The sequence below is a fragment of the Polypterus senegalus genome, chromosome 11 (assembly GCF_016835505.1).
Source record: "Polypterus senegalus isolate Bchr_013 chromosome 11, ASM1683550v1, whole genome shotgun sequence".
NCBI lineage: Eukaryota > Metazoa > Chordata > Cladistia > Polypteriformes > Polypteridae > Polypterus > Polypterus senegalus.
Window position 1 is genome coordinate 147,572,086 of NC_053164.1, and position 24,306 is coordinate 147,596,391.

At 37.1% G+C, this 24,306-nt stretch overlaps 1 protein-coding gene across 1 annotated transcript; it reads right to left on the reverse strand.

The window, feature by feature from the left end:
- Positions 1 to 10,587: 10,587 nt before the first annotated feature.
- Positions 10,588 to 17,353, reverse strand: ifng1 (interferon gamma 1). Its single transcript, XM_039770201.1, has 4 exons — positions 17,120 to 17,353; positions 15,407 to 15,478; positions 15,094 to 15,294; positions 10,588 to 11,452 (listed from the first exon to the last, which is right to left on the reverse strand). The coding sequence occupies exons 1-4, from the start codon at positions 17,243 to 17,245 to the stop codon at positions 11,318 to 11,320; spliced, it is 534 nt and encodes a 177-aa protein (XP_039626135.1). The 5' UTR covers positions 17,246 to 17,353; the 3' UTR covers positions 10,588 to 11,317.
- Between the last annotated feature and the right edge of the window lie 6,953 nt (positions 17,354 to 24,306).

Consider the following 24,306-nt stretch of genomic DNA (forward strand, 5'->3'; position numbering starts at 1 on the left):
ACTAAATAAACATCTATCCATCTTCCAAACTAACTTATTATTGCAGTGGAACTGGAGTCTATCCTAAGAAACAACTCCAGGATGGGGCAGCAGTCCATCATAGGCTGAACACAATCACAAGTAAATACACATATGGGCCAATATGGTAAGACCAGTTCACCTAACCTGCATGTTTTTGTACTGGGGGAGGAAAATGGAGTACCAGGAGAAAACCCACACAGAGAACATGCAAACTGCACAGAGGGGACACCTATAACATGAACTGTATTCACATCTCTACCACTGTGCCACCGTCCTGCCCAACAAATAAAAATACCTTGATATGAATTTAACTGGTAATTTGTGCTTACAGTTTAAAAATGCTAGAGCAACAAATGTTCTGTAATGGTCAGGTAAACCTTCGTTTACAATATATAGGTTATTTCTGCACTGAAGGACACTGTGTTTTTTTTTTTGTTTTACTTTACAAGTTTGGTGATGGGGTTAAGAATTTGTTATTGAGTTTAAATTCTGATTCTACAATGTTCAAAACTTTGAGAAAAGCTGATTTTAGTATAGTGTCTGTATGTGTCTCTGAAAATCAAAATTGATTTTGCCTTCCTAAAATTACAATCTTTTTCGAAATTACACCTTTTTATTTGCGTTATTTAGAGCTCTTGGGTGAGAGCATCTCAGCGAAGATAGAACATTTCAAAACAATTGGCTTCCAAGATATCTGCCCTGAACCCTGACACCCATGTACAACAATAACTTCAGAGAAAAATTACTTATCTTCTTCAAACAATTTGTGTTCGTCTTGTTACTGGCTCAAGGCCTATTGTTTTTGGTCCAGTTTCATCTAGTACTCAGCTCCATATCCTTCACAAACAGTCTGAGCGATGTCTGATGATAACTGCTCTAAAAATTGTTTAACCTTAACTGGGATTTTTGCCTACTGATTTGCAAAATGTTTGTACAAGGAGATTTTGAAATACATCATTTGTTTAAATATACAATGGAGGCACACACAATTGTGCACACATAATCTCCAAGAGGTGTATGAGTGTAAATAGCTAACAGTTTGTTTGACCAAACAGAATACAAGCACACACACACACACAAAAGGACAACATGGGCAGAGGCATAGAAACCCCATACCAATACCTTAGCAGCTTCTTTACTTTATTTGACCCAGTGTTTTTAGTTTCAAATTAAATATAATTTAAATTTTCATTTAATTCTATTTTTTTGTTTAATTTACTCTGCATTTATTTGTGTACATAATAAATGTTATATGAGTTAATGTGCTTGACACTATATTATTATACAGTAAAATTAGTTGTATTGTAAAATCTTCCATTGATTGATTTTTCTGTGGTATCACTAAAGTTCTGTATGGACCATTCCATGCCAATTATTTCCATTTCTGTGTTTGTCAATGAGTGATTGTTTAAATGGTCAATTTCTGGGGCTAAAAATACATAACAAATGTTGATATATGTCTATGTCAGAGTGAGAAGAAAAACAATGTCAGTGAAGTCCTGTGGGTCTCATCTCTTCTGTGTGTCCATCTTATGAATCTTTTTTGTCTTCTAGACAAATGAAGTTAGACCTGTTTTATGTCAGCTGAATTTAATAGTTGCAGGGACATGAATGGTTCAGACTTTCTCTTTTATGAGCTCTTTGATGCTGGACACAGCCACCATCCATCAACACAGACAGTGAGTTGGTGAATAATGTAGTGTAATGTGAAGTCAGTACTGTTTTCAGAACCACTTATCTTTTGGATCTGTTTTCAATGCTTTTATTGATGAAATATGATTTTTTGTGTTTACTCTCAAAGGATTACATTTCTTTTTGAGCCTATTAAACTAATACCAAAAGGTCTAAATTGTGAAGCATTTTCTGGTATTTTGTGTGTATTCTGGGACAGTTCCTGATATATAGCACTGGTCTTTAGATATGGGCAAAATCTAATCCAAGATTATTTTAGTTGAATGTTTTTTTATTAGTTTTAACTTATCTACAATTTGCGCCTCTCAGTTAGCTTTGTTACAATGCACTTTAATGAGTTTTTTTTGCCATTTCTAATTTAGTTTTTATTTTTGAGGACTTATCTCAATTAGTTTTTATTTTGCAAGAAGCATTTCAGCTCAGTTCATTTTTAGCTTAAAAATGGTTATGTGATGAATATCAAATGATGTGTGCTGTGCCTATGTAACAAAGGAACTGCAGAAACTTACAGATAAGCTCATAAAGACTTATTAAGTCTCTTTGTACTCCAGCCATTTATAGAGAGAGAGGGAGATAGTTATGATCTGAATATTTTACAAAGTGTGTTGTAACATCCTGTGTCCATTGTTCAAGGGGCAGCCTGTTTACTTTAATAGTATTGGGTATTTTAAACTTTGGATCAAGTGCTTAACAAAACCTTTTGATGGCAGTTAACTTATACAATCTGCAAGACATTCGATAAATACCTGTATTAGCAAACATTTTCTCTTTTTGTGTTTGATCAACCAAGGTGACTAGACAGTAGGTTCTGCAGAGACAAAATTAAACATTTTTGATATGCAACACACATCTGAATCTGTTCCTTGGAGAATCGCAGTTAAGGCTGATAATGGAACAGTCATTATGGATGACACTACAGTTGTGAACCGCTGGGCTGGCTATTTTGAACAGCTATTTAATGCTGATCCTCTGGCTAGGATGTTGGATATCTCTGGGTCCACAGTTCTTCAAGCTGATACTCTGATTAGCTGTGAACCACCCAGTCTCACTGAGACTTCACAGGTGGTGAACTAGCTGAGAGTAGGGAAGGCTGCAGGGATCTGTAGTATCCAGGGTGAACCTTCTCTAGGCTGGTGGTAATAATGGCAGATTTTCTTTACAGCCTTTGTCAATTTTCGTAAAGCATTCATCTCAGTTGATGTCCCTGTGGGGCATCCTGAGACTTCATGGGATCCCTCAAATTTGCTGGATATCATCGCTGGCCTGTACACTGGTACTGTGAGTACTATGCAGTGTGGAAGCAGAACCTCTGCATTTTTCCCCAGTTGATTCTGGGTTTAGTCAGAGATGTGTTCTTGATCCTACTCTGTTAAATGCTTGCATGGACTGAGTGTTGGGCAATGTTGCACGGTCCAGTGGCTGTGGGGTATCTGTTAGTAAAGAGAGATTCAGTGATATTCACACTGCCGATGATGCTGTGATCTTTGTGGAGTCAATGGAGGCTCTGATCAGGGCTCTTGAGAGACTGAGTGAGGAGTCTGAGTGTCTGGGCTTGCGAGTGTCCTGGATAAAAAAACAAGATCCAGGCCTTTAATGACCAATTGGGCACAGCCATCTGCAGTGTGTCTGTCTGCAGAGAGAATGTCGACATTGTCGAGAGGTTTACTTACCTCGGCAGTGACATTCATGTCTCTGGTGACTCTTCCTATGAAGTCAGTAGACCGATTGGGAGAGCATGGGGGGTCATGAGGTTGCTAGAAAGAGTGTTTGGTACTCCCGATATCTATGCTGCTTCCTGTTTTGCTATATGGTTGTGAGACTTGGGTGTTATCCAGTGACCTGAGATCTGGAGTCCTTCTGTACCGTGTCTCTTTGGAGAGTCCTTGGGTGCAGCTGGTTTGAGTTTGTGTTCAACGAGCAGGTGCTCATGGAGTCCCAAATGAGGTACAATACCTATTTTTTGAAGGAGTGTAATGGCACTATGGCCATGTAGCACAATTCCCTGAGGGTGATTCGGCTCACAGGATCCTCACTGTTGAGGTCCCAAGTTGCTGGACCAGGCCAAGGGGATGCCCATGTAACATCTGGCTGCAGCAGATAGTGGTCATTTCCAGATGGTAGGATTGAACCACATGTCAGCCTGAGTGGTTGCCAAGCTGTGCCACTGTATGCTCCCTAACCTGACTTGACAAACAGCTATTGTTATTTGCATCTTGATTTTTATGCATGTATGTAAGTATATATATTGTGTTCGAAACCCAGGCGTCAATGACCCAAACCCCAAGACGAACACACAAGCACAGTCCCGGGTTCAATTAAAGGTTGATTTATTAACCAAATCACCTCAAATATGTCACAATAAGCATAAAAACACAGGTAATATAATTTTCTCACCACTGCCAAATCAAGTGTTGCCTCTCTAACTCCCAGGTCCGACTTGCCTAGATAAGGGAGTGCCGTTCCTTTTATTACAGACATGGGAATACTCCCGGTGCGAGGGCAATTGCCTGATCAAAGTACTTCTGGGTCACATAGAAGTCCATTACAGTAGGGAGCTTGTCTCCCTACAGCACCCTTTTGTGGCACCCCGTGACCCCAGCAGGGCTGCCCTGCCGGACAACATTTCCTGGCATGTCCTGCTGACTTCACACTGGACACTGATAAGGGCTTCTGCCATCTAGTGTGTAGAGGGAATAAAACCCCCAGTGATATCTTTTCTTTTTACTGGGCTGTCCATCCACCCTTTACGGTCCTTCCTTCTGGGTCTGCTACCTCTCCTGGCCAGGATGCCTGTCCTGCCTATATATATATGCCAGGTCAGTTAAGACCTGGGATATGTAATAGTGTTTCCTGAAAGTCCCATGTTTACAAAGGTCAAAATAAAGCTGTACTAAATAATAATAATAAAGCATTGGATTCTGAAATTTAAATATTTCTAACTTTGCTAGTGTTTCTGTAAACTTGTCCACTCCTTGCATAATTAATTCAAAATGTCTTTTTGCTAAGCTATTTTGTATTTGTTGGAAATGCACTCTGATGTAATGATCAGTATGACTAACCGAATGTTAACTATAGGGTGTGGTAAGACAGTTACTCAATATAAGAGAAATGGCTGAAATCTGTTAACAGTAACAATGGTTTCTTCCTTGAGAGCTGAAAAAATATGACCTAGACACACCCTATGTGGAAGAATAATTTTAGGGTAACATAGCTTTCATCTTAAAGAAATAGCATAAAATGTCAGGAAACCAGATAAAGGTCAAGTGAACAACAAACTGTACTGAGATATGACTAAGAGATGACTGAGAAATCAGCAGATGTCCTGTAAACTAGAATGGACAGTTGTTATATGCACATAGATTTCAAGGGTGGTGGCTTAGCTCAAAGGTATAAGAAGAACCAGAATATAATATAATAAACTTTTATTTTATATGAGTAATTTGGGTATAAAACGACGGACCAACTAGAATAAATTTATGCATTGATCGACACTGTATGTAAATAGTAGTAGTTTATAAAATGAACCTCTATTCTTTGTTTCTCTGATCATTCTGAGCATGCTGTAACAGACTGCTTTTGAAGAATGCTCTCTCTAAGGCATTTTATCGAGGAATAATTAAAAGATACAATGAGCAGCTTTTCTCCTGCCTGATTTGTCCTGTTAGAGGATGTTCCTTTCTTTAATAAGATATTAAACTTCTACCACACCTTGTAATGCTGTTGTGCTGATTGGTAAAGTGCATTTAGCCTGTAAAAAAATCTTTGAAGATGTAAAAGACAAAATGAGGGAAGAAAACTCTGGAATGCATTGAAACTGTAAAAGTGTGGTTGTGTTTCTATTCAGATGGTGATGAAAAAATCTCTTTTTGTTTCTGTATATTTTTTGGGGATATGTGGCTTCCTCTTTACTCCTTCTTTTCTGTGTTGCTCAGATAAGAACTTTTGATGTGGGTTTGAAGCCCTGTTAAATTGTCCTCAGTGCAAGTTATCCGAAGATCTCTGCCTGCAAGCTGCACATAGCATCCTCTGGCTGATGTTTTCTGAGAATACAGCTTTAAGGTTATATTGTATTATGTGGTTTTGACAAAATATGTCATTTGGCCTGCAAAAGGTGCATGAAAAATTACATGAAAATAGTTGCACTATGTTTGCTACTATTTTTAAAATATGAATTCTATATTACCATATCATTCAGTGTATCTGTTGTATAAATTACTTAAGTTGTAAATAAGTGTGTAGTGAGCACTGATTTCTCTTTTAATTGATTTGTGCAAGTAAACGTTTCACTGAAATCTGTATGCGCGACTATAATTACTCTTGGTATTGAACTTGATTTATAACAATGTAAAATGAGTGAATCCACTCACATTGTTTCATTCTGTACTTTTGTTCCCTGAGCTCCAAAATAGAGAATCAAAGCAAGAATTAATGAATGTGATGTGTACAATACAGGCACAGATGTTTTGCCAGATATATTAAAATTTCCAAGGCAAATTTATAAAGTGAGATGTACTGTCAAATTCCAACATAACTTCTACTTGGGGTAAAATAAAACATATATTTATATGTATGTCTGTCTGTCTACCTGCCTGTCTGTCTGTCTGTCCTATTGTACAATAAATTATCTCCAAACCTAGGAGAAAGGCAAATGTACCTATGCACACTAATAGGACATGTCATGAAATTGCCCTCTAAGCCCAATGAAAAAAGAAAATGGAGAGTAACGGGAAAAGTGCTTGAATCTTTATCAGCTAGCATACTGGGTAGAAAAATATTTTATTTATCAGCTTTAGTATGAAATGTCAAGTGGATTTAAAAAGAAATTTCTCAAGTAATATTGCTGTTTTCAAATGCTAAATTGTTTGTAATTGAGCGTTATAAGAATACTTTACAGAGGACAGTGTTAGTTGGGGTTACATAAGGAATAACCAAAATTATAATATTATGTCAAACAATATCTTTCACCTAATGTATATCGTGTTTACGATTGTTAAGAGCATGCATGTATGTATGGTATAAGTAATCAGACTATCCTAAAAATAGCACCATGTTTGACAACAATTCCAAAAGGAAAATAGATTTGAAAGGTAATTTCATAATGGAGATAAAAACATAAGAAGACATCATTTTGGATTGTTAGCCTTTATAGCGAATGTTATGAGAACCACTGCTTATTTTATTTGTATTCTTCAGTGTGGATATGCCTTTTTATTTAATTAATGCATAGACAATGCCTCTTACCTTTCTCCTTAAAGTTTCACACAAGGACTTCACATAAATACAAATGGAATTGACATGCACGACCAATTTGTTATTATCTGAAAAGTATGAATACTTATTGACAGATCAAAAATATTGTTGGAAATGCATATGCCATCAGGGTGCACATATATTTTTCTATATAGTTGCTTTATAAATTAGGCCCTGTATCTTACATGCTAATGGTCAACACACATGCATGCAGACTTGCATGAAATGAGGTTGCAGTGCAGTTTAAACAGTTTACAAAATAAGACTTATTTAGGAGTTGTAAGAAGTGGACACTAGGGGTCACTGTTGCCCCCCTTTAACCCTGAAAGACAGACACAAGAACACTGGTTAAAAGCAGCAAGAAGTTACGTTTAATTCATCTTTCCTCTTGTACAGTGCCCCAAGTACCCACAGCCACAAATACAAAATTAATAAACACAATTCTAATCACTCTTTCTCCACCACAGCTACCATAAAGCTCTGTCCTATTTCTCCCCACTCCGGCTCGCTTGTTGCGTCTCCAGCAGTCCTTTAAATAGTCCTTGACCCGGAAGTGCTTCTGTTCTTCAATATGATGAGGGATGAGCTGCCGGCTGTCCACCACAGAGTATTATGCTCTGACTTTATGGCTTTTTTGACTAACTTCCAGTGTTTTGCTTTAAGGTTTGCCTTCTTAGCCTGCCTATTGAAAGTGTTACCTAACAACCTTAATACCTTAGAATATTGGGAATGTTTACTGAAGCTAATGCCGTAAATCATTATTGGTTATCTTTCTAGTACTTTTCATACTTTGCACTGATTGCATTAATTTCACATAAATTCATCTTTATTACTGGCTCAATGGACAAGACAACTGCAGCAGCAATAAATGACATGGGGCAGTGGGTCACATATAAGAGCCTAGGTAAGAGATAAGAAGCAGTTAATGTCAGTTCCGGGAGAAGGGTACCCTGTATGTGCACTTTAGTCCCAGGAAAGCTGGAGTCAAGGGCACAAAGAGAGGGATGATCATGATCCAGATGGAAATAGACTTTGTTCCTCTATTGTGCTGGATGACAGGATGGCCAGCAGTGGCAATGGATGCCAAAGCTTAAGGAATGGAGAGAAAACGAGGCTATGTTAGGCTAGAATATGAATGGAATAGGGAAACAACAGTAATTCATTTTCCATGGACTGAATGTTATATTTAAGAGGACAGGAAGTAGAAGGCTGCCTGGGAGATGTAGCCAACTCCACCAAGAGGGCTTGGGGACAACAGGTCCTCCTAGAGGAAGTTGTTGACAGATTCATCAGTAACAAATAAAAACCTGCCCATACTGGTCCAACCCTGCTGCACATTTCACACATCCCATTTAGTGTACACTTTGCACATTCTCCACTTATCCATATGAATTTTCTCTGGGTATTTGGCTTCTTTAAACTTGACATATGTAGCTAGGCTTGGTGGATGGGCAACTCAGAATTGGCAATGTGAGAGGGAGCATGCTACACAATAAACTAGTATCCCATCCAAATCTTTTCTGCTTTGCACCTGATGCCTCAACATACAAGTTTTTAAAATGAAGGAATAAACGTAAACTGTAAATTAACAAGAATTAACTAGATTCTCCCTTCAGTTCATAGGATACAATCACTCCCCCAACATTTTGTCCATGAGAGGAGCTCCACCAAATTCTACTGCATATCAGTCAAGATTCTTGTAGTTCTGAATGATTCATGGTCTCTTTTAACAGGAAAATGTAAACCACAACAACAGCCACAAAATACAGAATATCATATTTTACCAATGCAATTTGCAGGTTTGATGTTTCTCTAAAATGTTAATATTGAAAAAATACAAGGCATTCATTTTATAAATATATGTGAATATTGCTTTATTCATGAAGCACTACAATATAAATGTATATATATTGAAAATCAATATACTATGTAATTATTGCAGTTGATAATTATAACTTTAGTCATAGACTATACTTTAAAAGGTCATTCAAATGATTTACATTTATTTTACATTTATTTATTTGGCAGATACCTTTATCCAAAGTGACTTACAACATTGGAGATACTGTACAATTGGTTAGATTTCTTTTTCATTTTCCAGTTGGCGCTAGAGCTGGGCAATTATTTGAAACTGACATTCAGAACCTCTAATTGGCATAAACTTGTTATTTCATATTTTTTGATCTGTTAGTAGTTTTATTTTTTTTATTCTGTTAAATCCCCAATGTGTGCTCATGTGCTGTCCATTCCCGAACAGGGAAGCAACATGGAGGAGAACTCAAACACAGAGCCACTCTTTCCAAAGAAAAATGCAGTGTCTGTTGTTTGGACACATTTTGGTTTCAGTGTAGACAACATCAAACAAAAAGAAGTTAAAGGTAAACACTGCAGAAAAATTGTTTCAGTGACTAAAGGTAATACTACTACTCTGTTTCAACATTTGGAGCAAAATTGTGTTATCAAATATGACTCAACGACTGACAAGCACCCAGCAACAAGATCCACCATAATGCAGATGTCGATAACACAAACATTTACAAATGTTTCACAATACAAAAAGAATTCAAGAAGATAGAAAGAAACTGATGGCATTATCTATTACTTCATGAAGGAAATGGCTCCCATAGCTAAAGTGGAGCACAGTGGGTTTTAATACCTCATTAAAACCCTAGACAGAAGATACACTATACCATTGTGAAAATAATTTTCCCAACCCGCAGTGCCCACCATGTACAAAACATAAAAAGGTCATAAAAAGGAAGCTGCTGAACTGAAATCTGTTCAGCACTTTGCAGCCACATCTGACCTTTGGTTAAGTAGGACAATGAAGCCATATTTGAGCTTTACTTCGTGCTACATTGACGAAGCTGCGCAACAGATGCCTTGAGACAACATATTTTCCAGTTGATCACACATCAGAGATGATTGCACAGGGCCTGAGGGATATACTTTCTGTATGGGACCTCACAGAAAAGACAATGCCACTAAAGTTGTCAGAGCTGCAGAGCTCAATGGATGGACATAGCAGCAATGCTTTGGACATGGACTAAACCCCCACATCAGCTTAACAGATATAATGCTACAATATTCACTAATCTAAACAGGGATATCTGGGTAGTGACTAGCTGCTATATTCTTTCTGTGTTTGTTTATGTGTGTCATAAATTAAAATGTCTACATGTTTTTATATGTCTTATTTTTTAAAATCCTTGTTTACTTTTCTGTGCTGTTGTTGTTGTTGTTAAGCACTTTATTACATGGCTTTAAAAAGGTTCTATATAAATAAAATTTTACTTAGTTACTTACAATTGAACTACAGTTATTTTTCTGCACATTAAATAAATACTGTGTCAACAAAAGAAACTGTTCATATAGCATCTTTCTTAATTTTACAATGTGCTTGATATTACAGTGTTACAATGTAAACTTCATATTACAATGTAACAAAACACTACATTGAGTCTTCATTAAAGTAGAAATAAAAAATTGCTCCACAAGTTATTAATCTGATTTTTTTATTTTATCAGTATGCTGCTGCTGGAGTATGTGAATTTCCCCTTGGGATTAATAAAGAATCTATCTATCTATCTATCTATCTATCTATCTATCTATCTATCTATCTATCTATCTATCTATCTATCTATCTATCTATTTATCTATCTATCTTCAGCTATATGGTCTGTAATATCTTCAGGTATACGTGAAACCATCAATAATATAATAATTTGTTAATATGTATTTACTTCAGAAAATGCAATGAAAGCTCAATGTGTGGAACGTATAAGGAGGGTAGGAGGGGTGTGCAAAAACATAGTCAGTGTTTTTTCCTATAGCTGGGAACAAAAGAAGACATTAGTGGAGGTGCAACAAGAGCTGAACCATAAATACTTTATCTCTGTATGTTTCCTTCAATTATTTTAAAATCACAAAGATAAGATATGCATTCTTTCATTAGAAAAAAAAAACCCAGGTTTAATAGTTGAACAAAATACAGGACAATCCTTGTTAGTGAACTATTAGGGGAAAAAAAAAGCAAAATAATCATTCATTAATTGTAATTGAGGTAAAATGTTAATTTAATCATGGTATTAATTTGAGGTTACATTGCCCAGTCCTAATTCGACCACCGGCAAGCGAAGTGACTTGCGCAGGGTCATACGGTGGTAGGGTTTTAACCTACAACCTCGGGGTTACAAGTCCAAAGCATTAACTGCTGCACCACATTGCTTGCCTATAATCAATGATGCATTTTAATTTCAAGTACAATCAGGTTACAAATTAAGTTAAATAAATACCTATATAAGTTAAAAAAATAAATAAATATAAATATAGAACTATAGGAAGAGCATCAACATCAGTGTTGAATTCTGGATGTGTTTTGCCTTCGCCTCCTCCTTTTTAAATTTTGCTTTGCTTGCAAATTCAGAGCCTTAGCTAGCACCTGCTGGAGTTCAAATACTGCTTTTCTTTGAACCATTCGGTCACGTGTCTGCAATAAAAAGACAAGATGATGTTAGTTCAGATAGCATCAGTGGGTTTCGGAATTACATTAGTGCAACTAAATCAGCAGTGGCCTTTACATTTACAGATGCTGATTTACTGTTATATAATGAAAACATAACATAGTCAGTCAATCCATTGAGGACACAGGGTAACCATGATATGAAAACTGGGATGTTTTGACAATTTTATTCATTCTGGTTTGAAATTTGAAAACAGCAAGCAAAAGTCACTCCTTTTTAGTTTAAATAATATTTAAGTTTAGACTTTTTATAAAATTTACAAGAATGTAGCACTACATAAATTTTGGTGGTAGATATACTAGAGTAGGGCGGCACGGTGGCGCAGTGGTAGCGCTGCTGCCTCGCAGTTAGGAGACCCGGGTTTGCTTCCGGGCACTCCGGTTTCCTCCCACGATCCAAAGACATGCAGGTTAGGTGGATTGGCAATTCTAAATTGGCCCTGGTGTGTGCTTGGTGTGTGGGTGTGTTTGTGTGTGTCCTGCGGTGGGTTGGCACCCTGCCCAGGATTGGTTCCTGCCCTGTGTTGGCTGGGATTGGCTCCAGCAGACCCCCGTGATTCGGATTCGGCGGGTTAGAAAATGGATGGATATACTAGAGATGAAATAAGTATTAAGAGTTTTTGTTTAAATAAATGGAATCTGAGGGCAAGAATTTTTACCACAGAAATGTTCGCCAATGTGAACAGTAGAAAGACCAAACACATATTAAAAGCATTGTTTGGAGCATTTAAAATGAAATGTCATAATAAAATCTTATAAATTTAAAATATATAATTTGAATTATGGTTATAAACTGTGTTCCGCAGTGAAGATGGCACAATGACATAGTGGACAGTGATGCCACATAGTATTAGAACTCCACCTCGGTTATAGTTTGTGTTTAGTTAGCACATTCTCCTTTTGTCTGAGTGGGTTTTGGTCAGGGTACACTGGTTTGCCTCACACATCCCTAAAATGTTTGATCAAATGGTAATTTAAAACTTGCCAGCATATAAATGAGTGAGTGTGTGTGCATTAGTGTGCCCTGCAATACACTGGTGCCCTGTTCAGAGTTGCAGCCTATTGGCCATGGCTTCCTGCAGTCCTGATCTGAATCAATTTGATAATAGATTTATGGATTGGCATTTTAATACCTTCAATAATATCATGTTATAATGTCATTATCGAAAGGTTTTATTTCATATATCACTTATATTTTATAAGGTATAATTGTCTCTCTTTTTGAGTTCCTGAGAAAACAGTGATTTCTTTAAAATCAACAAGTTCTGTGCGCTCACTGATATTATACTTAAACTGTAGATTATGGGCAGTTCTCAGGTTTCTCATTCTGTATCCAGTACTTCTAATTTAATGTCACATTAGTACATTATATGTAAATAAATAGGGGACAAAAGACAAAATTCATTCATTTATTTTACAAGCCCATTCCTTCCAAACTAAATTCTCTTCTGGAAATGGCAGACATAAAATAGGAAACAACCCTGATGGGCATGGTATCACAGGGCACATTCAGATTGGCTTAATTTTGAGTTACCACATCCAACCATTGAATTCTAAATGCATGGACACTGAAGGAAATTTCATGTAGGCTTTATGTCATGGATCTGCATAATTTAATTTAACTAGTGGTTAATGTTTGCAGTACCCAGGCTCAGTTGATTTGATTAGTGTCATGCATGAAAATCCAAGTTTTCATTTCCTACAAGCATGAAAATTGACACCTTCAGTAAAGAAATTGCACTGCACATTATTTCTTAACAATTGCATATGATGAGCATGACATCAATATTGCAATTACTATATTAATTTATTAGTATAATTCACATGATTGACACCTAAATATCTAAGCCTGTATATGTTTTCAAGTGTTTCAAATTGCCCATAACATCTTACTTTACTTTTTGTGATATTTTTCTTTATTGACAAATTACTATTGCACATTAGCACAGATTACAATATTGAGTATAAATATCACTATTCAGATAGCACACACCTCCCCCTTTCTAACTACAAGTATATATTTACTGTATAATGTCATTATAAAATTATTCATGTAATATACTTGTATTATGATGCAGTACGGTGGTACAGTGCTCAACACACCTGCTTTACTGCTGCAGAAATGTAAGTTCCAGTCCAGATGTACAAACAGTCAATGTCCAGCTGGCAAGTTCTCCCTGTCTCTGTATTGGTTTTCTCCCTTTTTACATTAAATGCCAAAGACTTGCAGGTATGAGTTGTGCCTTGCATTTTGTATTTCTAGGGTATGCTTCAATCTTCATTATTAGATTAAGATGATAAATGGATTCATATTTTACATTACTTATGTTAAATATATATTTTAACTAATAATCAAAAAGGATTCAGCAAGTCCTAAAAATTGTTCTTTTTGCCAGTAACAGACATGCTTCTTCTTTTATTCCATCCATCCATTTTCCAACCTGCTGAATTCAAACACAGGGGTCTGCTAAAGCCAATCCCAGCCAACACAGGGCATGAACAAATCCTGGGCAGGGTGCAAACCCACCACAGGACACACACAAACACCAAGCACACACTAGGGCCGATTTAGAATCACCAATCCACCTAACCTGCATGTCTTTGGACTGTGAGAGGAAACCAGAGCGCCCAGAGGAAACCCACACAGACACGGGGAGAACATGCAAACTCCACACAGGGAGGACCTGGGGAGCGAACCTGGGTCTCCTAACTGACAGGCAGCAGCGCTACCACTGCACCACCGTGCTCTTCTTTTATTCACCTATTTTAATTCTTGAATATATTAAAAAAGTGAGCTCAAAGTGTTAACTGGATTAAATGCGCTGAGGGTAATTACAGACTATCAGTGTGATGGAGAAGCAATATATGCTGTCTAAGAAGAACTCTTGTCCCTAAATACTGTACAGTGAAATTTTCACTTGCATGTCCAACCGCCATGCAACATGTTGCTACTCTTTGGTGCTACGAGAAATGAGAATGAAAAACTAAAATAAATTATTTAATAGAAAACTTAATAGAAATTTGTTCAAGTTCGAAGTGACTAACTCTATGAACCGTATACATAAAGATATTGATTTTACACCTATAGTTAATCTTGAGTTAGTAGGTGAGTTGCAATAAGAACACATTTTCAGGTGCCTGAGTATAACAAGAACATAGGGAGAAGGAGTATTTCTTGAAAAATCTAAAGCTAGGAAAAATTGTAATATTTCCCAATGGCATTTAAAATTTATTTTGGGCAGTATGGAGTGGATAGAGACAGTTAATTTATTATTGTGTTTATGTTCATCTTCATTAACTTCTGAAACTAAATCTTTCTTCCATTTTTTTCTCTTCCACACATTAGGTTTCTCTCAAAATGTCAAGATATGGTTTATGATTCAACCTTTCATCCCTTAAGCTCTCATTGAATTAATTTTTAAGCCTTACTTATCTGTGCAGACATAACTTGCATTAGTTGTATTAATTTTTTGAATGCACACTGGCCAACCATCTTCTAACCCTGGTATTTACAGTTAAGCTTTACACTTTTTGTATTAATCACTCTGTTCACTAGGAAATGCAAAATATACTGTACATACAGTGTGTTGTCAAATTGAGAAAATTACCTCAATTTTCCAGAGCTTTTGAAGGTTTTCTTTTAGATGAGTTTCTCCATTCAGACTTTTCAATAAACTTTCCAGCTCATTTGAAAGGTTTTGAAGGCTGTCTTGAATTTGCTGCTGTCCAGTGGTGCTGTTCATCATCACCTTCAGGATATCAATATACACACGAACTGTTTCTTTAAAAAGCACCTTTTCTTCACTTTCCTGTCAGAAAAAAACAGCCTTGTCACAAACAAGATTGTTTTTAACCATCACATATTCTACAGTGGTGAAGAGGAAGAGACAAAAATAAAAAGACATCATAAACGCATCATACCAAGCTCTCTGGTTGGGTGAGGTAATTGAGGAAGAGTGCACCATCCTGGAACAAACTGGGGTCGTCAGTTTTCTGAAACAGAGGATGTGAGGCATGTGATTTATATACCTTTTGATGAGTGTTGCTTCACTCTGAGACAGGGGAACAGAGACAGCTGTTTCATTCATTAGGTTAAGTGTCATTAGTCTAAAGTGACCATGACCTACATCAAATTCAGCATTTCTGTAAATATTCAAGAAAACAACAAATTCTGTACACATGTATTAAGAGCTTGTTGTTGCAGAGGCAGAGTGGTGTTGAAGTCAGCACTGGTGCTAGAGTATATGCATCCAGCAACCTAGTTTAATTCTTATACAGGTATATGGTTCCTGTCTGTGTGGAGTTTCATGTTGTCCATATGTTAGTGTGAGGGGTTTTCCTAAATCCTCCAGTTTTTCTGACAATAGTAAACTAGTCTCATGCAAGAGTGTGCACACCATTCAGGGTTTGTTCTTCCCTTGCACCCAAGCCTTCCAGGACAAGGCTTTAGCATTCTGACGACCAAACATTAGAATGTAATGTTACACTGGCATCTTTTGCTAAGAACTTCTTTTTGAAGACTCATCTCTCCATTTATTCACTTTTAAACCCATTTATTCAGTTATAAGAATGCTTAAAACCCAAGCTTATTCTAGCAGTATCAGGTGTCAGATGTGAACGACCTTTGGACTAAATGCCAGTCTATTGCAGGGAACTCACATACACACACCCCTTGTATTAAAGCAGTGTCTCCAATTTACCCAAGAACCACATTGTTAGGTTGTAAGTACCTGAAAATAATCATGGTGAGACACAAGAGAGCAAACTATACAGAAACTGAAATTAGGCAATGCAACTGTGCAGTAACAATGCTAAACACCATAGTCCTTGACTTTAACATTTTAACTTTGACATTTAACTTTGTCACAAAATATAGTTACATTGCACATCCTGATTTATGTGTCGATCAATGTGCCTTTCAATTCCAAGGTATAAAAAAGTCAGTGAGTTGTCAATATTAATTATTGAGATTTACAGATCAGGTGTTGCAGTTCCAAGAGCCAATGCTACAACAAACAGCAGAGTCTGAGACAAACTGCAATATTCTTCAATCAACTACCACATTTTTGTTTTGCACAATACATTCTATACAGAGTGAAATCACTAAATATTCTACAGGTATTTTCTACTTTATATAATGTCTTTCACAAGGGGCACTAACTTAAAGTTATCATTAAAACTATTAGCTTTTCTCTTAACACACAAAGCCATCCATTATATTCATACCTTGTATAGTGAACAACAGGTTTATATTTCCTAAAATTTCTATGTTAGGTTCAGTTTATGCTGCATTCTTTTTCATTTTTAGCATAGGAGCTCTTCAGACTTAAGTTAAAAAAAAGAAAAGAAAAAGCAGAGTGAGACACCAGCTGAGCGAGAGAAATACCACATATAGTCATGACTTTGCAGTTCTCTTTAGCGTCAGAGGTCTCAGCACAGATGACAGCAGCTTTCTTAGCACTGAACCTAACCATTCTGAGTCAGCCCTTGTTTGTTGGTTTTTATCTATTAAAACATACTTGATTTAACAGGCACAGCTCACTAGTAATATTGTAAAAATAATGAAAGTAAAGCCTGGCTTCTATGCTGCAAACATCATAGAAATTCCTCAAAAATATGGTTGGCTATACTTACATAATAATTGTTGAGATTCCGTATGTCATTTTTTACGCTTGGAGAGATTCGCTCCAAAGAAAAAGTGCTTCCCAATTTAAAAAGACAGATAACACCAAAAAATAACCAAAGCTGTAGTGAAGTCATTTGTCTTTGCCTTTAGCCACTGCTCTTTTGAGATGAAACTGTAAAAGCTTTTAATTAATCAAGAGAAAAAACTGAAGAATTATCCTTTAGATTAAATAGCTTCTTCGATTTGAACTAGAGTCTTATGAACTATGAAGTGCCTTTCTCAAGGGTATTTATACGTTGCCCTTATGTTTATTTTTATCACCTCAAATGCCCAATCGACTCATTTTAAAGTGTGATCGTGTCAGATAGGTGCTACATTTTGGTTTAATGTTGTGGGTTTAGTGCTGCGAATTGTTTCCTTTAAATCACAAAAAAAAAACTCCAGCACAACTTATGCTACAGCAGAGCTGCTAGCCTACCCAGAAGAGAAGGTCCTCATGGATTCCTCCGATCGGTTTCATAATGATGCTGCCCAAAGTGGTTTGGGAAAGTCTTTGCAGTGGTTGCATAATAAGGTGGAGGGGCAACACATTTTTGGAGTGACTTTTTTTTTTTTTTTTTGCAATCATAGGTGTTAATTACTAATGCGCTTAAGTTGGAAATTTGGTAATCTTGCCCTAGAGAGTCATTTAAAATGACAGTTTGTGGACAGACCTGTGGTGAAGTCAGCATTATTTAGTTAACCAGAGTTCATTCATGAATATACCAAAGCAGGCATCTAGTGCTGTAGAACAAAGACGCAGAAACCAGTTTACAATAAACATTAACTCTCAAGGATTTTTTTAAGAACACCCACGGTATTTTACATCTGTCAAAGGAAGTGTTTTGCTTGCTTGCATTTGTCCAAAATGCAAGCAATTTGAAAAAAATTAAGTAGAGTGAATGTCTGAACTTAAAAAATAAATTTTTTGTCATTGGTTATTTATTGTACCTTTTCAATTTTATATAAAATATTTTAATAAGTGATGTAGTTTGTCATTTTCTTATTTTGTTTACACATTTATCATGTGTTTTGAATTTGCAGTATGTAAATTGCAGGATGCAATCATTAATATTTTTGGTGCATTCTAACTCTATGCTATCAACTAACTCTTGCAGATTTGGCTGCCAGCCAAATATTCGTACTGTGGATGCACTGTTCCATCTAATGATAGAAGTACTGTATTGGATGTGCAGACCAATAGAGTAAATTGAAGCCACAGACATTTTTGTGGAACAACCTTGAGATATGTGCTTTGTGACATGGTACACTATCTTTTTTGGGTCAAGTCAAGTCAAGTGGGGGAGCATGCACTGGTACAGTCCATTGGCGCACCCACTACATGATGAAACTCGGGATCCCGGTTTGCAACCCCCCAGGCAGACACGCGGTCCAATCTCACCCTCCGGAAATGACCCTTTATCTGCCGCAGCCAGGTGTTACGTGGGTGACCCCTTGGCATGGTCCAGCCACTCGGATTCCCAACAATGATGATCTTACGAGCTGGATCACCCTCAGGGAAATGCGCCACATGGCTGTAGTGCCGTAACTGACGCTCCCGCACAGTCAAAGACAAACCAACGGTACCCAAGGATTTTCCATAGAGACACAGTACCAAAGGAGTCCAGTCTTCATCTCAGGTCACTGGATTGCGTCCATGTCTCGCAACCATATAGCAAGACAGGAAGTACCAAGACTCTAAAGACTTGGACCTTCGTCCTTTTGCATAGATATTGGGAGTGCCACACACCCCTTTCCAGTGACCTCTTGACCCCCCCATGCTCTCCCAATCCCAAAGTATATACATTGGATTCGATTAGCGCAGGGAAGTCGCCTACCAAATTTCGTGAAGATGGGGCCATGAATAAGAAAGTTCAATATGGCGGACGTTGTTGATCGTTATGACTGTTACGCGTAGAATTTCAAAATGAAACCTGCTTAACTTTTTTAAGTAAGCTGTAAGGAATGGGCCTGCCAAATTTCAGCCTTCTACCTACACGGGAAGTTGGAGAATTAGTGACGTTTGGAAAATTCAATATGGCGGCCGACAGTGGCGTCATACCACCGAAATAAGTACGTAAATCGGTTTTGGTTAGCGCAGGGAAGCCACCTACCAAATTTCGTGAAGATGGGGTCAGCCTTCTACCTACACGGGAAGTTTAAAAATTGGTGACGTTGTAAAGTTCAATATGGCAGCCGACAGTGGCGTCATACCATCGAAATAAATAAGTACATCGGTTTCGGTTAGCGCAGGGACCCTGCCTACCAAATTTCGTGAAGATGGGGCCATAAATAAGAAAGTTTAACATGGCGGACGTTGTCGACCGTTATGACTATTACGTGTAGAATTTTGAAATGAAACCTGCTTAACTTTTGTAAGTAAGCTGTAAGGAATAAGCCTGGCAAATGTCAGCTTTCTACCTACATGGGAAGTTGGAGAATTAGTGATGAGTCAGTCAGTCAGTCAGTCAGTCAGTCAGTCAGTCAGTCAGTCAGTGAGGGCTTTGCATTTTATTATTATAGATACTCCTGGTTTTTTGGAGATAACAATAGAAAGAAAGAGGCAATATCCTGGTATGTATAACCACAGATTTGAAAGAGGATAGTCTTCTTTTTTCTTGTTACTGCATATATATTGTACAATAGATTTAAATGTAACATTCTGCCTGTGTAGAGTATGGTGGTCCAGTAACTGGAGAGTTCATTAAATTGCCAATATTATTAAAAAAAAACATCATCTTAATAGATAGGTGAGATAAGGCAGGACTCTGTCTGGCAGACAGCATGGGAGTTACTTAATGTGCCAGACCTTTAAATAAGAAGTTAAAGGTCAAGATGGCTGGCACCTAGTGTTGCAAGAAGGAGTTCTGGTAGGGCAGTGTTGAGATGTGGTGTGCTAGGTGGTGTGCAAAGGCTATTCCATGCTAGTTGAGATGCCAGTCTATGGCAGAGTTTGGGTTTATTGTGTGACTTATGTGCAGTGGCAGTTTGTAAGGTGGGGTGCTGGGGAGTCCCCCACACCCCCTCCCACTATTTTAAAAACTCTACTTGAATTATGAAATAATCATGAAATAAATTTGTTTATTTGAACAACTTACCTGGTGTCCGAGCATGTCAACATCCATTGAAAATTGGGTCTGGATTGTATTTGTTTAATTTCTGTGTGAATAAAAAAAAATCCTGTATGAATGCCTATATTTCCATAGTGAAGGACACCTGCCAAATGAGAGCGTATGTAACTCCTTGATCTTGACCTGAGGCTGCCCTTTAATTTGTTGGTTTCACATTTTTCTGGGGACACAGCTCTCTGCTCCTCAGGTACTCCCACATTTATTGGCAGTGAATGAGTATTTGTTTAGGTTATTTTAATCAACTGTAATAGGAAAAAATCATGCACGCACTATGTCATGTTGACATCAGTGGTTCACAGTTCACACCCGTCTTTAACATTACATAATATCAGATGACCGAGCACAACTTTAGGAACATGCCAGCTTCAAGCAGAGTTTAACAAATCAAACAAACATTTTACCTAGCTCACTGTGTAAAATCAAATTAATATGTACACACTGCAAATGAAGTGCTGGTCATGCTAACATATGCAGAGTTCAATAAACTAACCTGGCTGGAGAAACTACTGGAACTATGCAGGTGAGTTATGAGCTTCCAAATGTCTGCTTATAGATTATAATGTTGTTGTTTTATAATTATTGACGTGATGATAAATTGTCACGTTATTAAGCTAACTATGAATACAGGAAGGGTAGGTCTTTGTGTGTGTATTATTTGCAAGGAGATCAGTTCATGAGATTTTTAAATTCCTGAGTTTTTAACACAGTTTTTAGGGTTATTTTATGTAAGTGATCACTTCTCCAGACAATGCATTGAGAATGTTGTGGTGCCTAAACCTGTAATGTAACAACAGTTGCTTTGATAACAAAGTGCTGCCTTTTACTACGCATTCTACAGCTCCTGCAACTATAAGCATTCAAAATACCCACAACAAGTAATCACAGAAGCAATTTAGTGCTGTGCTAAGTAAAATTATTTATATCATAAAATTGAAACTAAATATTAATAAATTCAATCAAGCACATTTATTTGCATACAGCCTGAAAATAGACTTGGGTGGTTTGTTATTCTTGCAAGCATTTCAAAATCAGTCTTTGATGTTCTTGTTCAATGCTACATTGTACATCTACCTTTTTTTCTTTTTCATATGGTGCACAAAAATAGATCTACTCTGGCATCTGAAAATGTGAACAAACTTGTGTGCCTTAGCAACTGGTTAAATGTTAAGAAGGAAAAATGATGATGACAGCACATTTGAGCAATGTTATAGACATGTCCAAAACATGTTTTGTTTGTCATAATTTTGACAACAGATGGAATTTCTGACATCCTCTGAGAATTATTTCCAGTATATCACGATAATGACATTATTATATTTATAGCTGATATGATGATGTAGTAACTCTAAATGTTTACATAATTCATAGTATACTGTAGTACTAAACACCGTCCTGTATAATTACAAACATGAAAAGACTCTGGACCTCATGTATAACGCTGTGCGTAGAATTCGCACTATAACATGACGTAAGCAAAATAGCCAAAATGTGCTTACGCACAGAAAAATCCAGATGCAGGAATCTGTGCGTACTCCAGCTTCCAAGTTCTTCCACTCCATAAATCCCAGTCAGTGTGAAAACTAACGCATGTGAACGCGCGTTCTGTCCCGCTCCAATTCTTCCCAGAGTTACACCTCTTTGAATATGCAAATCAATATAAATAATCCTTAAGCTCAGCGTTCTGTGAAAAGACAATGGGAAAAGCACGGGGGAAAATATAAGAATTTCAGTGAATACCAAGTGGAGACAAAGAAAAACATACTATTTGTTGATTTAAACAGTGGAATAAACAACAAAAGGAAGCCGGTCAACTGACATAGCGTGTTGGAGAAACTCGAAAGCTCAAGTTCACAAATTCGCACAGTGCCCTGTGAAAAGGTGAATCGTAGCCCACCATCTGAGTTTCATATGAAAGCTTATTAGGGTACAGAAAAAAAAAAGGGCACACAGTAGGAAAAAAGCACGAAATGTCAACTTCAATCTCAAACTTTCCCCTTTAATTACGTAGTTTATTTTGTCATTAAAGTAGAACATCATAAACTTCATCTTAAAATCGTTTAATTAACCAGGTTCTCAAATTACATCGTAATTAAAGTAGCATGTTAAATACTTTGTTTTGTATGTGATCTTGTGCTCTATGTGTGTGAATCACTACATGCTTCCGCTTTCTCTTTCTCCGACAGGACACAGAATTCAATATATTCGTGATATTACAGCTCTCTGAATAATTAAAATACTGAGATGTATGCATGATATCTTTTTCATGATGATAAGAGTTAAAGCATGTTATTAAACAGGGGAACACGGTGCATGATTGTGTGCAACCTTTGATGAAATTATTGTAGCAGTACTGTCTCTTTCAGATGTACTAACAATTCCTGTGCTTACTTTTCTTTCTCCAAATACGCCAGACAATCAGCTCTGTAATAGACGTTAAGCCATCTGTAAGCTTACAACGACGATTCTTCAAAACTTTTAGGGAACATTGAAATATCTTTGTAGCACGTGTTTAATTATTCTATCCATCTATCCTTCCAGTGTCACGTCAGCCCCAGTAAGAATACAGCACAAGGTAGGATCAATCTGTGAACTAGCTAGTGCTGCGGAACCGTGTCCTCACATATTTAATTATTAACAATACAGATTAGTTAAATGAAGTTAAAGTTTTATCTATATAATATAATCAACATATTTTGCTGCATTTCATCTTAAAAATGATATCATTATCATATGTAAATACGCACTTTATAAAGTGGTGCAGGTTGTGCAATATTATAACTGTAGTGCAAGTTTACAGTGGGGTAATTGTACTTATAAGTACAAACAGTTCTACAAGGAGCACTTGATGGACTGATTGAGTGCGTTTATAGTTCTTGGGATGAAACTGTTTCTGAACCGCGAGGTCCGTACAGGAAAGTCTCTGAAGCGTTTTGCCGTGGCTGAGGCAGCATGTGCTTGATGCTGTATACCGATAATTCTCTTTCCGATCAGCTGCTGCTGATCTGATATCGCTCAGATACAGTGATATAAATACTCCGAGTAGTGCAGTGAGAGTAATATGGAAAAAGATGATCCGCTGTTGCAACTCCTAACGGGAGCAGCTGAAAGAAGAAAAAGAAGGTACAGTGACATTAACAACGCTAAAGCAGTTATGGTATTTGAAATACTATGGCTATTCCCTGGACCATTATATTGTTACGAGTTAATTACAATCAGATGCATTACACTAATAAACAATATGCAGTTAGTTTTGATGTATTTATAAAGCCTCGGCAGGAATGTGGATCTAAGAAATAAAGAGTAACCACACAGGAACAGTAGCACTGTGAGCTACCAAGCACTTTGAGCTACTTTTTGTATGAAAATGTGCTATATAAATAAATACTGTTGTTGTTGTTGCTTTGACGCTGGATGCCGCCATTTTGCAAAACCGAGTGGAGAATTTGCGTACGACAGGGTATGAGGTACCGTGGAAAAGTGCGTGGCTTTACGCCAAGTGTAGGTTTTATACTTGCGATTTGAACGTGGAAACGTTCTTACACAACATTTCTGTGCATACGCACCGTTCATACATGAGGCCCTCTGTCTTTTCTTTTTACACATCACATTTTTTATTCCCTTAGTATGCTTTAGGAATAGGCCTACTGTTTGTTAAGCTCATTCAGGTTAATAGCTGAGTGAGAGCTTGAGAGAGAGAAGAACATTCACTTGACAGTGTTTTTCACCGTAGGCTATTATTGGTGTTTATAGTTTGTATGTTATCATGCCAGTTAAATGTTCTTTTTTTGTTTGTTTGCTTTGTTTTGTTTTTTGCATCATCATAAGGCCATACTTTAAATTTTCTTCTTATAATAGCCAGGAAGGATAGATTTTTACTTTTAACGGCTAGGTGTTTGATTTTGTGTGTTTGCATCTTCCAATGTTGTGTGCATTACTAAACAAAGTTTTAGAGGATCCCCCTCGTTCGGCTGCTGATGGTCTCTATTAACCATCTTATATGGATAAAATTTTGTTCAGCCATCTAG

Excerpts from the sequence above, each read along its gene's own strand:
- ifng1 (XM_039770201.1), bottom strand. The coding sequence starts at position 17,245 with ATGACTTCACTACAGCTTTGGTTATTTTTTGGTGTTATCTGTCTTTTT. Across the intron at positions 15,479-17,119 it reads GGAATCTCAACAATTATTAT|AAAACTGACGACCCCAGTTT; the intron begins GTAAGTATAGCC and ends CCTCTGTTTCAG. Across the intron at positions 11,453-15,093 it reads AAAAGCTCTGGAAAATTGAG|ACACGTGACCGAATGGTTCA; the intron begins GTAATTTTCTCA and ends TTTTTATTGCAG.